General features: G+C 34.9%; 1 protein-coding gene across 1 annotated transcript in view; it reads right to left on the bottom strand.

Moving 5' to 3' along the window:
* Nucleotides 1–3,591: 3,591 nt before the first annotated feature.
* Nucleotides 3,592–14,679, bottom strand: part of GPC5 (glypican 5) — a 1,588,740-nt gene continuing 1,577,652 nt past the window's right edge. Inside the window, exon 8 of the mRNA XM_019971625.2 lies at nt 3,592–4,558. Coding sequence (XP_019827184.2) covers nt 4,401–4,558 — 158 coding nt within the window. The 3' untranslated portion in view covers nt 3,592–4,400. The remainder of the gene's footprint in view (nt 4,559–14,679) is intronic.

Raw genomic sequence — 14,679 nt, 5'->3', positions numbered from 1 at the left:
TTTTGTTTTCCTCCTTAGTGCTGCTGGCCTTGGCTGGGTAATCTGGCGAAAAGAGAGACTCTCTACTTCCTCTCCTTCTGACATTTAGTTCCTTCAGTTCACGGGTGCTCAAAGGTGGGTACTGAAACTTACAGAAGTAGAATTTACTTACCCAGTTACCCAAGTGATTCCTCTGGGTCAATTCCATTCCTTCTGTCTCCAACCAGTTTGCTCCTCAGATGTTCTCTGATCTGCTTTTTATTCTATGGCACTTCAAATTCCTCTATCCCCTTCCTCTTGCTCTGTGATAAAGGAAAACTTTCTTGGGAAGGTGAGATGCATAATCTCTTTATATATATTGGGCTGGCCAAAAAATTTGGGTTTTTCTGTTAAAATGCTATAGAAAATTTCCCACAAGCTTTTTGACCAACCCAATATTTCATGGTGAAGATGCTTCCAATGTGACAGTTGACAAGTGCAGGAAGGGGAGAGACTCTTGAATCAGATGTTTGCAAAGTTATCCACAAACTTCCATCCCGGCACTCTGTTCCAAATAGTTATTGCCATTTCTACTGTGAAGATGTAAATCATATTGTAACGAAATTCTTCAGTTTTTTTCTGCACATGGAAATAGGTTAGTTTAAGGACTCATTTGAGTGAAACTCCATTTACAAAATGATGATATAAGAGTAATTCAGTGATCATTTAATTCTAGCAAAGGCAAAGAAAGATTTCAAACGAGAAAATTTTGTCTCTATTTTTCAGAAATGATTGATATACAACAGTCTACAATTAAAAAAAATATGCCCAGTGTCATATCTAATAACATGAATTATTGCTGAATTTTCATACAACCCATGTTTTTATATAGGATACCAAAGTTGACAACCTAAAGAAATACTAATATCACAGACTGCTCAATGACTTATCTCAAAAAATCACAAGTCTGGGTTGAATGAATTCACTCAGGAAGAAACAATTTTGATTGTACCTGAAGAGTTCTGATGCTAGAAACAATATTTTTAGTGCTTGAAAACAATTAGGAGTAAACTAATCGAGTCCTTTTCAAAGCATCATTATTGAGTACTTAGAAAAGCTGAGTATTGGGAGGAAATCGCGTATTAACTTCTGTCCTTTAATTAGAAAAGAACACTCCAGACACTACTTCATTGATAAGATGTTCCTGGACAAATAGAGGACAAGACATATCTAAGATTTTTAAAAGTAATATTCCACCACACGCTCCCTCCCTCCCTGTTTCTTATTTTTCTTTCCTTATATTTTTATGCCATCCTGTGTCTTATGGCCAAAGAAATGTTTAAACCCTTCAGTTGCTCAGAAAACAAAAAGAAATGTTATGATTCTGTGATAGTTAGAAAATATATATGTGTATTTTCTCATTTTTGGTAGCTGGTTTATTTTAGCAGCTGATGTATTTGAATGAAATTTTCACATGTGAGAGAGTAATGATTAGTACAAAAGAAAAGGTTCATGTCTACATTTTTCTTTTTTCCTATGCTTTTATACTATATACAATTTGATAATTATACATTAGGATCGTACAGTTAATTTTACTTGTTTTTTTAAATCCTTGTTTAGAGACTTAAATCACCTTTGAATGACTTTTATGCTAACTTTAAGATTTTGTACTACTGTTCTGAAACTGTTATATCTTTGAACCAAGAACGTATATGGTTTGTTTAGAGACATTACTTATATGTTTGATTCTACTCTGACTAGTTGTATGACACCAAACAAAGTACATAGTATTTCTAGCCTCAGTTTCCTCACTGGTTAAATGGAGGTGATAATATTATTGGTGAGACTAAAGGAGATTTTGTGTAAGAGCATTTATCATGGTGTATATGCAAAGGGAGGGCCCTGGATTTTGGCTCAGATTAACTGATTCTTCCTCAATACATGCAGAATACTAGACTGTTTCAGATTAATTTATATAACAATAACTCAGAAATTCAAGAAAACTCCTTTAATTGATCCCAGTATAAAATGTGACTATAACTGTGAAAGATAATTTAAATACATATATATTCACCTGAATGTTATCCTTTAAGTCATCTTGGAAAGTAAACATGTATTCTACCATTTGGTAGCAATGGTACCAAATGGTAGAGCGATGGTACCAATGGTAAAGCAACTTTACCATTGCTTAAAAACTTTTTAATCTTACTAATGGAAAACTCTTATAAAGCAAATTCTGAGCCATATTAAAAGAAAACAACTCAGTGTTATTGTTTTATTTGACTAAAAATTGAGCCCATCCTTTAGAAGTGAGGAAAGACAAATGATATGCTTTGTCTCCTCTGAAAAGAGCCCTATAAATTATAAGAGCTATACAAATGTAAGATGGTTTACAGCAGAGTGTTAAAGAATGACCTCATTGAAAATATTAAAAAAGTATGCCTCGGGCTCTTAAAGAAATTCTGAAAACCTCAGGTGTTTTGAGCTCTAGCTTTATCATTTGTGGTATATGTATTGTCTCCTAGACGCCTACATGGAGGTAGACAGCACCCATTTGAGTATGCAAAATTTAATTGATAAAAAGATATTCATTCATACTATCAATTTTGTTACTACTCTGCTTTTAATCATTTCCTACAATACCTAAAATTATCTTTTATCAACTAATATTATCCAGGTACATATTAGACTGCTGAACCATGTTATTTAGTTGGCTTTTCTAAAGACCCTTCAGGTTTGGGTCAGAAGTGCTGCCATGGCAACCCAGCTGTGGCTTGGGCTGGAGGGCCACAAATGGTTGACCTCATATTACACATTTCAGAGCTGTTTAAATGAAGAGTTGAAGTTGAAATTAAAATTTAAAAAAGTGTTAGGTTTCTAATATTTGGAGTATGGTGGTGCAAATGTGCTAAAATCTAAGCAGATCATGTTAAGGCGGAGTGGAAGCCTAGGAAAATGGCATCCAGAATTGGCAGGTAGAATAGCACTTCCAGTTCAGAGTCATATTTGAACAGACAAGAAAAATCTGACTTATCTTGGCAGTTTAAAAATACTGTGGTGTAAGCTGACCATCACCAGGTTCTCATCAATAATTGAGAACCTGAGGGAGAATAGGGTTTTATCATATAGTTTCCTTATTTGGACAGATTGATTTCATCCTGCAAATGCTTGTTGATTGAGTCCCTGTCAGTTCTTTTTCAGAGGTCATTTGAAATCTTTTTGATTTTTTAAAAATTTTATAAGTTCAGCACTTCTCTTTTCTGTTCTGTCGGTTTGTATTAATTATATTTTCTGGCTATTGACTGGATATGATACTTCCTAATAAAAGCTGACTTATCTCTTTCTCCTTAAGTACAGTGATAAGCACAGTGTCTGCTGAGGCATCTTATCTCAACTGGGAAGTCAGGGACTTTGGATTAGTGGCTCTGCTATGTGAAAATACGAAAAGAGCTAAAATAGCGCATGCCGTGTTTTCTATATTAGTGCATCTTTAGATATTCATAGGAACTTTGGAAATATATAGACAATTGTTCAATATCAAGTTTTAAAAAACAGCAAATTTTTGAAGTAACATTTTGAAAATGGATGAATATATCATTTTTTCTAGGAGAAAATGATCAATATTCTTTAAAATTTTCCACCAAATAATTAACAGCTTTATTAGAGATATTCCTAGAGCAGGCGTGTGCTTTGCAACATAGATAAGTCCATTAGGAGGCAGAGAGATAGGAGGGAACACAGTCACAATACCAAAGATACATTTTGTATATAATGGGATACAAATCAGACGCTATCAAAATACTCAGCTTTACGTTTGTCAGTGGCTTAGTTACAGTGGATAAAAATCATCAAGCGTCTTCAATGAAATTATGTGAAATGCTCCTTGCAATCTACTCTATAATTTATAGGCTTTCAGTCATTTCTTTCTATAGCTTATAAAAATGGAAGAATATCTTGAAAATGCATGCATACTACTTGCCATTGTTTGTTTCTGATTCAGTTAATGAAATTTTGATTCCAGTATTTTAAGAAAAGCTATGTATTGTTTTCATCATCCTGCAAATACACCTTCAGCTGAAAACATTTTTTTCTTTTAAAAAGGAAGAGGTTGGAATTGAGAATAGTAAAGTTACACATACTAAATCCTTCTCATTCAAAGTCACTTCCATGCTCTTCACATTTGCAGGTTTAACATGTTAGCGATTAAGAACATTTAAGCTAGATTCATATTTTAGATTCAAAGAAGACATGTTTTCAAACGGTCTATCATGTAAACGTTGATTTTTAGGTACTTTGTCAACATGCCAACTTGGCTTCCAAGAAGTTAGTACCTTCTCGTAAATATAATTGTTACATTTGAAAAGATACCTTATTCCACTTAGAGCAAGAGAAGGGAGAAATCAAGACTCCACTAAGACATGTGTATCGGGGCAGAAGAGCTGTTACCAAAGCCCAGGAAATAACATGACTACACCCATCAGAGTCAGTGCCATAGTTTCAGTTGCGGCTGTACATCCTGCTCCCGTTGTGTCTAAAGTACTACCACCGTCTGTTTGATGGATTTGCTTCACGTCACTGAGGTTCATCTCCTCTGGCATCCCTGTAGAGGCAAATGAGAAAATCATGGAATGATGGATATACCACCTCACCATGATCCTTCTAGAATGAATCTCTACCCAAATTGTGGACACGACTGTTTTTAATCTTTTTGTATAGCATTCCCTATGTGTTTCACCTGACTCTAAACGATGAATATGACACATACTTCTGCATTTCTTAAATTGGAACGTATAAGACCTTGAGTGGGAGTGCTCAGAAACTTTATGAGAACAAAGTAAAAAGCACTATCTAGCTTTTTGAAAGCATTTGGAATATTTCTCTAATGTTATCAAAGTAAAGAAATGTAATTAAAATGTCTTGAGTTATAGAATCAGTGCTTGGCCCAGAGATGTAACAGTGGTAGGAACTGTGTGAAATCTTTTCTTATGAAAATAAAGCCATGTAAGGAGAGGTAATTAAATTGGACATTTTTAAAAAGTAGAATTTATACATGTATTTTGTATTAGGCTAAACTATTCACAGATCCTCACTGAAATATATCAAAGAATAATAAATATTAAATGATACCCTTTATACACACGCAGAGCTATGGGGATAGGGGTATAGATATCTGTCAGTAGATCAAAGAATTTAGTAGTAGGATGGGTTGGGGATTGAAGTTAGGGATGAAGTGTTTGATTAAAGAAAAAAAAATGTTGTACAACATTATAGACCGAAATCTAGTCACAACCTGGTTATTACTTCTGTGTGTTGTAAAACCCAACAAACTGAGGAGGAGGCCAGCTCCCCAATTATTGGGGATGAAATAATTATTTCATCCTTTAAGATTATGTTCTTAAAGAAGTTTACCTTACTATGATACCCCTAAGAAATTCCTGATTTATCAGTTACTATCCAGTGTCACCCATGTGCTGAGACCGTGAGACTGTCTGGATTATCTCATGGTGTGCCACCATCAGTCACAATTAACAGGTTTAAATTCAATGTTACTAGGGCCACAAGTATTGACATCGTAATTACAGTGAGACTGAAAAAAAAAAGCTTCATATAAGGAAAAGTCAATATTTATGTAATTAGGTCAATACATATATATAATTCAGAAAGTAAGCTCCACTGCGTTCAGGGATGAGAGCATTAAAACGAAGCTCAGCTCTACTGATCTGACATATCGATTTTACAGTCTGAGTGCTTGTGTTATTATTCATTGTTTGGGTACTTGTTTTGCCCTTCTATGTCATTAGGCAAGATGAATAAACCAGCAATTCCTTTTTTTTTTTTTTTTATGGAGACTGGAGAAGAGTGTGCATATTTTAGTCATGGTTTTATACTCCTTGTTATGTTAGAATATAACAAGGAGCTGTGTGGACTCTAGGCAATTAAAATTTTTTCCAAGATAACTACATAAATTTGAGCTTTAAGGGATTTATTTCTTTTTTAAAGCACTGTGAGGAAGTGCCTGGACTGGATTCATGAAAAACTTTTTCGTATGCCTTCTGAAGTCAGTATTTTCCTCATTCATTCATGAGCCAGGCACTGGTTTGGGCTTCAGGGTACTGTGGTGAGTACAAATATGAAAATAGAAAGATGTTAAGTCTTATGTCTGCGAGTCAGGCAATACGAGGAGGGATTATCTCATCTTCAGTCAGATGCCATTTTAACATTGGAGGTAGAGGTATTACTAATAAATGCGATAGTTCTAAGGATAATGGTCCCTTGAGATAAGAATTATATAGAAAGAATGAAAGATCTCTTGAAGAGCCTAGCAGTCAGGGCTGCAGTTTCAGATCAAATCACAACCTGGCCTGAACTTCTGTTAAGAAATCTTTGCATGCCAAGAAGGCCAAGGCCACAATGATCTGATGTAGTGATTGTTTTCTTAAAGGAACTTAATTCACTAAGCTTACAAATTATACTAAAGCTCAGCCAAAGACCCATAAAAGAAAAATCAGTTTGATGATTTTGCAGAGAGGGAGAGGGTGGGATGATTTGGGAGAATGACATTGAAACATGAATAATATCATATATGAAATGAGTTGCCAGTCCAGGTTCGATGCACGATACTGGATGCTTGGGGCTGGTGCACTGGGATGACCCAGAGGGATGGTATGGGGAGGGAGGAGGGGGGGAGGGTTCAGGATGGGGAACATGTGTATACCTGTGGCGGATTCATGTTGATATATGGCAAAACCAATACAATATTGTAAAGTTAAAAAATAAAAAAAAATAAAAAAATAAATTAAACAAAAATGAAATAATTTAAAATAAACTTTTCTATGCCTAATGGCAACACACAAAGATAGCAATAAATTCCTATTTCTGCCCTCGGTGGCTTGCAGTCTGGAAGAGGTAGACAGATAGCCATGCTATTACAAAAACAAATGAAATGTTAAAATTTGGGCACTTGCCTGATGGTTGGTGCTATGAAGTAATATTATCTTATACAAGATGAGGTGTCAGTTAACCTACTGTCCAATTGACAAAGGCAGGACAGAGAGGTGATGACAACCAGTTTGGCAAGGATATAGCCCTTTATTAAGGAAGATTGCCAAAATATGGCAAAAGTGTTTAAAAAGTACACTTACCTAGACACCCAAATTCTGCTTTAGTGGAAAAATCCCATGGGAATAATTTTAAAAATATGCACATATTTATTCACAAAATAATCTGTGCATTATTAGTGAAAAGTCATAAGCCATTAAGTGTCTACTAGTAGGGAACTAGGTTAAGAAAATTGTGCATTTACTTACTTTAAAAGATTCAAAAAGTAGATATTAGTGCAGAAGAATGTTTTGATATTATTTTATACACATACTTGCATGGTCTTTAAGGATCTTTGAACTCAGTCTATGGCTGCCTTTCTTTAAGAACAGGGAATCTATCACTGATTTTTGTATTCACTGAGTAAGCATTTAGTAATAAGTAGGTGAATGAATAAGTTGATAACTTTAATTCAGGACAGAAAATTGCAAAACCATAAAAATGTTTCTCCACTTCAGTTTGATTTTCCCTTCCCACAGTTTTATTGGGATATTAATTGACATAACATTATGTAAGTTTAATGTGTACAATATGTTGATTTGATGTACTTATATTTTATAAAATGATTGTCACCATAGTGTTAATGTCTCCAGCATGCCACATAACTACTTTTTTTTTTTTTGTGGTGAGAACATTTAAGATCTACTCACTTAGCCCTTTCAAGTATATAATTCAGTGTTAATCACTGTAGTCATTGTGCTTGACATTAGATACCCAGAACTTATTTATCTTATAACTGAAAGTTTGTACCCTTGAACAACATCTCATTTACCCTACCTGCCAGTTCTTGGCAGTCATCAATCTACCCTGTTTCTGTGAGTTTGCTTTTTTTTTAAGTTATAGATACAAGTGATGTAGCAGAGCATTCATCTTTCTCTGTCTGACCTATTTCACTTAGGATAATGCCCTCAAACTTCATCTAAGTCATAGCAAATGGCAGGATTTTCTTTTTTCATGTCTGAATAACATTCTATTGTTTTTATATACAATACATCTTTATCCATTCATCTATTGACAGGCTGTTTTTGTATCTTGGTTATTGTGATTAATGCTGCAGTGAACATGGGAGTGCAGATATCTCTTTGAGATCCTGTTTTCATTTCCTTTGGGTATATATCCAGATATGGAATTGCTGGATCATATGATAATTCTATATTTTAATTTTTTGGGAACCTCCATGCTGTTTTCCATAGTGATTGGACCAATTTGCATTCCCACCAAGAGTGCACAAAGATCCCCTTTTCTCCACATCCTTGCCAATACTTATCATTTGTCTTTTTGATAATCAGTTCGGTTCAGTCACCCAGTGGTGTCCAATTCTTTGCAACCCCATGGACTGCAGCATGCCAGGCTTCTCTGTCCATCATCAACTCCTGGAACATGCTCAAACTAACGTCCATCGAGTCGGTGATGCCATCCAACCATCTCATCCTCTGTTGTCCCCTTCTCCTCATGCCTTCAATCTTCCCCAGCATCAGGGACTTTTCCAAGGAGTCAGTTCTTCACATCAGGTGGCCAAAGTATTGTAGCTTCACCTTCAGCATCAGTCCAATGAATATTCAGGACTGATATCCTTTAGGATGGACTGGTTGTATCTCCTTGCAGTCTAAGGGACTCTCAAGAGTCTTCTCCAAAACCACAGTTCAAAAGCATCAATTCTTTGGCACTCAGCTTTCTTTATAGTCCAACTCTCATATACATATGTGACTACTAGAAAAACCATAGCTTTGACTAGACCGACTTTTGTCGGCAAAATAATGTCTCTGCTTTTTAATACTGTCCACGTTGGTCATAGCTTTTCTTCCAAGGATCAAGCGTCTTTTAATTTCATGGCTGCAGTCACCATCCTCAGTGATTTAGGAGCCAAAGAAATAAAGTCTGTCACTGTTTTCGTTGTCTCCCCATCTATTTGCCATGAAGTGCTGGGACTGGATGCCATGATCTTAGTTTTCTAAATGTTGAGTTTTAAGCCAGCTCTTTCACTCTCTTCTTTCTCTTTCATCAAGAGGATCTTTAGTTTCTCTTTACTTTCTGCCATAAGGGTGGTGTCATCTGCATATCTGAAGTTATTGATATTTCTCCAGGAATCTTGATTTCAGCTTGTGCTCCATCCAGCCTGGCATTTCACATGATGTACTCTGCATAGAAGTTAAAAAAGCAGGGTGACAATGTACAGCCTTGACATACTCCTTTCCCGATTTGGAACTAGTCGTATGTTCCATGTCCAGTTCTAACTGTTGCTTCTTGACCTGCATACAGATTTCTCAAGAGGCAGGTCAGGTAGTCTGATATTCCCCTCTCTTGAAGAATTTTTTACAGTTTTTTGTGATCCACACAGTCAAAGGCTTTGGCGTAGTTGATAAAGCGGAAGTAGATATTTTTCTAGAACTCTCTCACTTTTTCTATGATCCAATGGATGTTGGCAATTTGATCTCTGGTTCCTCTGCCTTTTCTAAATCCAGCTTGAACATCCGGAAGTTTTCAGTTCACGTACTGTTTTTGATAATAGCCATTCTAACAGTTGTGAAGCAATATCTCATTGTGGGTTTGATTTGAATTTTCTTCATAATTAGTGCTGTTGAGCATCTTTTCATGTATCTGTTCACATTTGTATGATTTCTTTGGAAAAATATTTACTTTCTTAAGTTCAATCTCTTTTAATATAAAGACATAAAATTATACTGCAGCAACACAGAATATAGAATAAAATATTAGAATTAGGTGCAAACCTGGAATTTTACATCTGAGAGAAAAGTAGTGAATGTAATAGCCAAGATTCAGTGTGAGAATATTAACTTAGCAAGTACTTACTAAATAAAGTTGCTATGGATCTTGTAACATTCAATAAAAACTATTACCCTTGGTCATTATTTGATAGACTTGAATGGTCATTTATACTAAAATTAGCCATATGTATATTGACTGGACATTTGGGTGTCTAACAAATCTGATATGGTTTATGTAACAGTTTACCATTTTTTAAATGATTAATCCATTCTTATCTCTTAGGAAATATAATTGATAGACCCACCCAGACTATTGAGTCACTTTAATCTAGGGTGTATCCTGAAAAAAATGCTGTTATTTTCCAGTTTTCCTTGGGGGCTTCCATGTAATCCAGTAACAAGAGCAGAGTGACTGTATGGTTGAAGAGACAAGGTCTGTGATAATCATGAACCCTTATGGAATGTCACCTCTGTGATCTTCTATTTGATATTCAGGGTCTGACTAATAAATAGGATTATTATTCTGTTCTCTGTGAGAAAAAGTGTGAAATTTATTTATAGTTCTTTTGGTTGATGCTTTATAACCAAGCATAGTCTTCCTTTTTGACAAATTATGTGAGAATAATGAAGTAATTTTAATTGTTAGTAAGTTAAACAGTGAGTTAAAACATTAATAGGAGATTATGACTGTAAACCAAAGTTTACTTTAAAGTATTATGATATATTGAGATATTTCAGTTCTGGGTAATATCAGGGATTATTATTGCTTGTTTCTCTATCAAATGGATTATTGGTTGCTCTCCAACAATTAATGGAAAATGAGTACATCAAGGCTGTATATTGTCATCCTGCTTATTTAACTTATATGCAGAGTACATCATGAGAAACACTGGACTGGAAGAAACACAAGCTGGAATGAAGATTGCCGGGAGAAATATCAATAACCTCAGATATGCAGATGACACCACCCTTATGGCAGAAAGTGAAGAGGAACTCAAAAGCCTGTTGATGAAATTGAAAGTGGAGAGTGAAAAAGTTGGCTAAAAGCTCAACATTCAGAAAACGAAGATCATGGCATCTGGTCCCATCACTTCATGGGAAACAGATGGGGAAACAGTGGAAACAGTGTCAGACTTTAGTTTTCTGGGCTCCAAAATCACTGCAGATGGTGACTGCAGCCATGAAATTAAAAGGTGCTTCCTCCTTGGAAGGAAAGTTATGACCAACCTAGATAGCATATTCAAAAGCAGAGACATTACTTTGCCAACAAAGGTTCATTTAGTCAAGGCTATGGTTTTTCCTGTGGTCATGTATAGATGTGAGAGTTGGACTGTGAAGAAGGCTGAGCACCCAAGAATTGATGCTTTTGAACTGTGGTGTTGGAGAAGACTCTTGCGAGTCCCTTGGACTGCAAGGAGATCCAACCAGTCCATTCTGAAGGAGATCAGCCCTGGGATTTCTTTGGAAGGAATGATGCTAAAGCTGCAACTCCAGTACTTTGGCCACCTCATGTGAAGAGTTGACTCATTGGAAAAGACTCTGATGCTGGGAGGGATTGGGGGCAAGAGGAGAAGGGGACGACAGAGGATGAGATGGCTGGATGGCATCACTGACTCGATGGACGTGAGTCTGGGTGAACTCCGGGAGTTGATGGACAGGGAGGCCTGGCATGCTACGATTCATGGGGTCACAAAGAGTCGGACACGACTGAGCGACTGAACTGAACTGAACTGAACTGAACAATTAATAGTAATTAGCTTTTATTTTTCAGGATAGAGTTTTTAGCAGAGAAAATACTGTTTGGATTTTTTTATTTTTTCAGTTTCTAGTGTTATTTTTTATTCCATAATGACCATCCAGATCTTTTTCCTCAATTTGTGGTATTGATTTCTGAAGACTTTAGAAAGGAAACATACATCTCATATGAAAAATGCTTCCTTGGTGGCTCAGACGGTAAAGTGTCTGTCTACAATGTGGGAGACCTGGATTCGATCCGTGGGTCGGGAAGATCCCCGGAGAAGGAAATGGCAACCCACTCAGTACTCTTGCCTAGAAAATTCCATGGACAGAGGAGCCTGGTGTCCATGGGGTCACAAAGAGTCGATATGACTGATCAACTTCACTTTCTTTTCTTTAATTATTTTAAGCAATTTTGTATTACTATTGTGAGTTTTTTTAAAACAAGTATTGTGACATTTCTAGAAATAATTTTTAAATAGAAAATTTTAAGTGCCATTTTGTGCAATTGATAATAAAGGCCAAATATTATGTGTGCTAAGTCACTTCAGTCACATTTGATTCTTTGCAACCCTATGGACTGTAGGCCTCGAGTCTCCTCTGTCCATGAGATTCTCCAGGGAAGAATACTGGAGTGTGTGGCCATGCCCTCCTCCTGGGGACCTTCCCACCCAAGGATTGAATCTGTGTCTCTTGTATCTCCTGCATTGGCAGGGGGCTCTTTATAAAGTTTATTAAATATACTAGTCCTTATTTATATACTACAGACTTAATTGTAAGAATTTACAAGTATTGAAACAATTAAAATTAGTGATTCTGTAAATTATTTGTGAAGAGTATAAGACTGATCAGATATTGCTAGTTAGTGAAGTCACAAAAGATTTGTATATCCTAACTCAGTGATAATATGGGGTTAAATACTATTAAAAATTAAGATATACTAAAGATTTACCTGGACACATAGTAGTAATATTCAATGTACCAAAAATAGAAAAATTTTAAAGCACTTGAGAGAAAGGGCAGATAGCTTTTAACAGAACAAAATATTATATTAATTTTCAAAAGCAATAATAGAAGCTAAAATAAAAATTCTAACTGTGAAAGAATGTAGAATTCTATACAAAGTTATATAGTATGGAAAAAATAAAGGCATAAATAAATGTATTTTAACAAAGAGTGCTTTTAATACTCCCCAAATGATTCTAAAGTATTATTAAAAATGTATGTAAAAATAAACAGCACAAATGGAGTGGGATGAAAGTTATTAATATAATAGTGTTCAAAGTAATTGGCAAACATCTAGCTAGGTTACTGTATATAAGCATGTTGGTTAAGAAAACAATAACAAAATGATTAATTTAGATATAATTTTAAAAGATATAATTAAAATATTTACAAACAATTTTTAAAACATTCTAAAGTATTTGTATGTTCTGGGAAGAAGTGAGAAATATTTACTTTAGGTTTTGTCAAGAAAAATGTGTACTTTAATGAATGTCAAAATTTCAAGGCTAAGAACTTAAAAACTTCATATGGAACATATATATTCCTAATCCATTAAAGCAAAGGGGATTAATAAAATCCAATAGAAGTCAGGAAAAAATAAACATGCAAACAAATATGCCCAAAGCGCAAAATCAGATGTTAAAGCCATATGCAAATAATTTAGTAATCTCTAAATGAAATGAACTGCATCAATTAGAAAACAGACACTCAGTTTGGATTTCAAAAGAAATTTAGCACCATAATAAAATGATACATAAAGGGTGAGAGTAAAAGCTTAGAAAAATACACTACAAGTAAATAATAACCAAAAGAAAGGTGATGTCATTATATTAATAAAAGACATGAGTTTTGAACATTAAAGGGGGTAAAGAAAGTCTTCACATAATAACAAAAGAAATAATTCAACATATAGATATAACAATTCTGTGCCTAAGATCCTATTTTCAAAATAAATCAATATTAATAAAGGAAAAGAATTGGATAAAATAACAAAGCAAAATGGACACACAAACATTCAACATTAAAACAAAATTTTAATCTTGCTATCTCATTACCTGATAGCTCAAGCAAATGAAAATTAGTGAGGATATGGATGACTTGGTCATCCACCTCTTTGGGCCAGGAAAAGAACTCCACTGACTTCCAGCCATGATTCTAGTAATAATCCTAGTATCTCTTTGCCCTGTACCCCCACTCCTTCACATGGAAAAAGAACAGATTGCCCTGATCACTAAGTTGGGATGAAGAACCAAAATGTTTAACTTTTAAATTTCTCATCCTCTTTTGAATTGAGAAATGTGAGAATGCATATTACCCTGCTCTTCACCATGAGTTGAAACTAACTCTTTCTGCAGAAAGGACCTATGATTTTCTAGCTATGCTTCTGACCCGAAAGTAATTCTTGGATAAAATAATAAGTATCATATGTCAGTACATTCTCTAGTCCAGTTTTTAACAGTAAAATAGCTGATATTTTTATTTTTATCTGTCTGACGTGTAGTACTTATATTTCAATTGGTTCTAACCTCAGAAGAAGGAGTATAACTTACTACACCAGACCCAAATACAAGCTTTCACAAGTGGTCTAATAAATGAATAAATATAGCTAGCTAGCAAAATTAGATAGCCTAATGTAGTTAATGACTAGTGGATATACTATGTAAATATTGTTTTAAAGTATACCTAAGACGTTAACAAAAGGGATCACATAGCAGGGCACAAAGCAAATAACAAGGAATTTTAAACAAAAAATTTGAAATTTTTGGTAACACAATAAAATTAAATGTCAATACTAAAGGAAAACCATGATCCCTACAGCAAACCTTATCTAAGGACATAAAACAAGACCTAAATAAACAGATGTATCAAGTTCATAGATGAGAAAATTTGTTTATATTGTGTCTCTTTCACTATATTCTGACATTCCATTATGATGTCATTTGGTGTGGGTCTATTGGATATTGGATGCACTGTGTTGGGCTGTCAGTGAAACCTACAAACTCATGTCCATCTTGGGAAATGTTTTTGAATTCTTTATTGATGATTTCCTGTTTACCATATTCTCAATGTCTGGGTGTCCCATTATTTAAGTGTTGGATTTCTGGAAAGTGTCCTCTGGTTTTCTCTTCTAGTTTCTATCATTTTACTCTTCTAG

The sequence above is a fragment of the Bos indicus genome, chromosome 12 (assembly GCF_029378745.1).
Source record: "Bos indicus isolate NIAB-ARS_2022 breed Sahiwal x Tharparkar chromosome 12, NIAB-ARS_B.indTharparkar_mat_pri_1.0, whole genome shotgun sequence".
In the NCBI taxonomy this organism is placed as follows: Eukaryota; Metazoa; Chordata; class Mammalia; order Artiodactyla; family Bovidae; genus Bos; species Bos indicus.
Note: the sequence above shows the minus strand (reverse complement) of the source record. Positions and strands in the feature narration are given on the sequence as shown.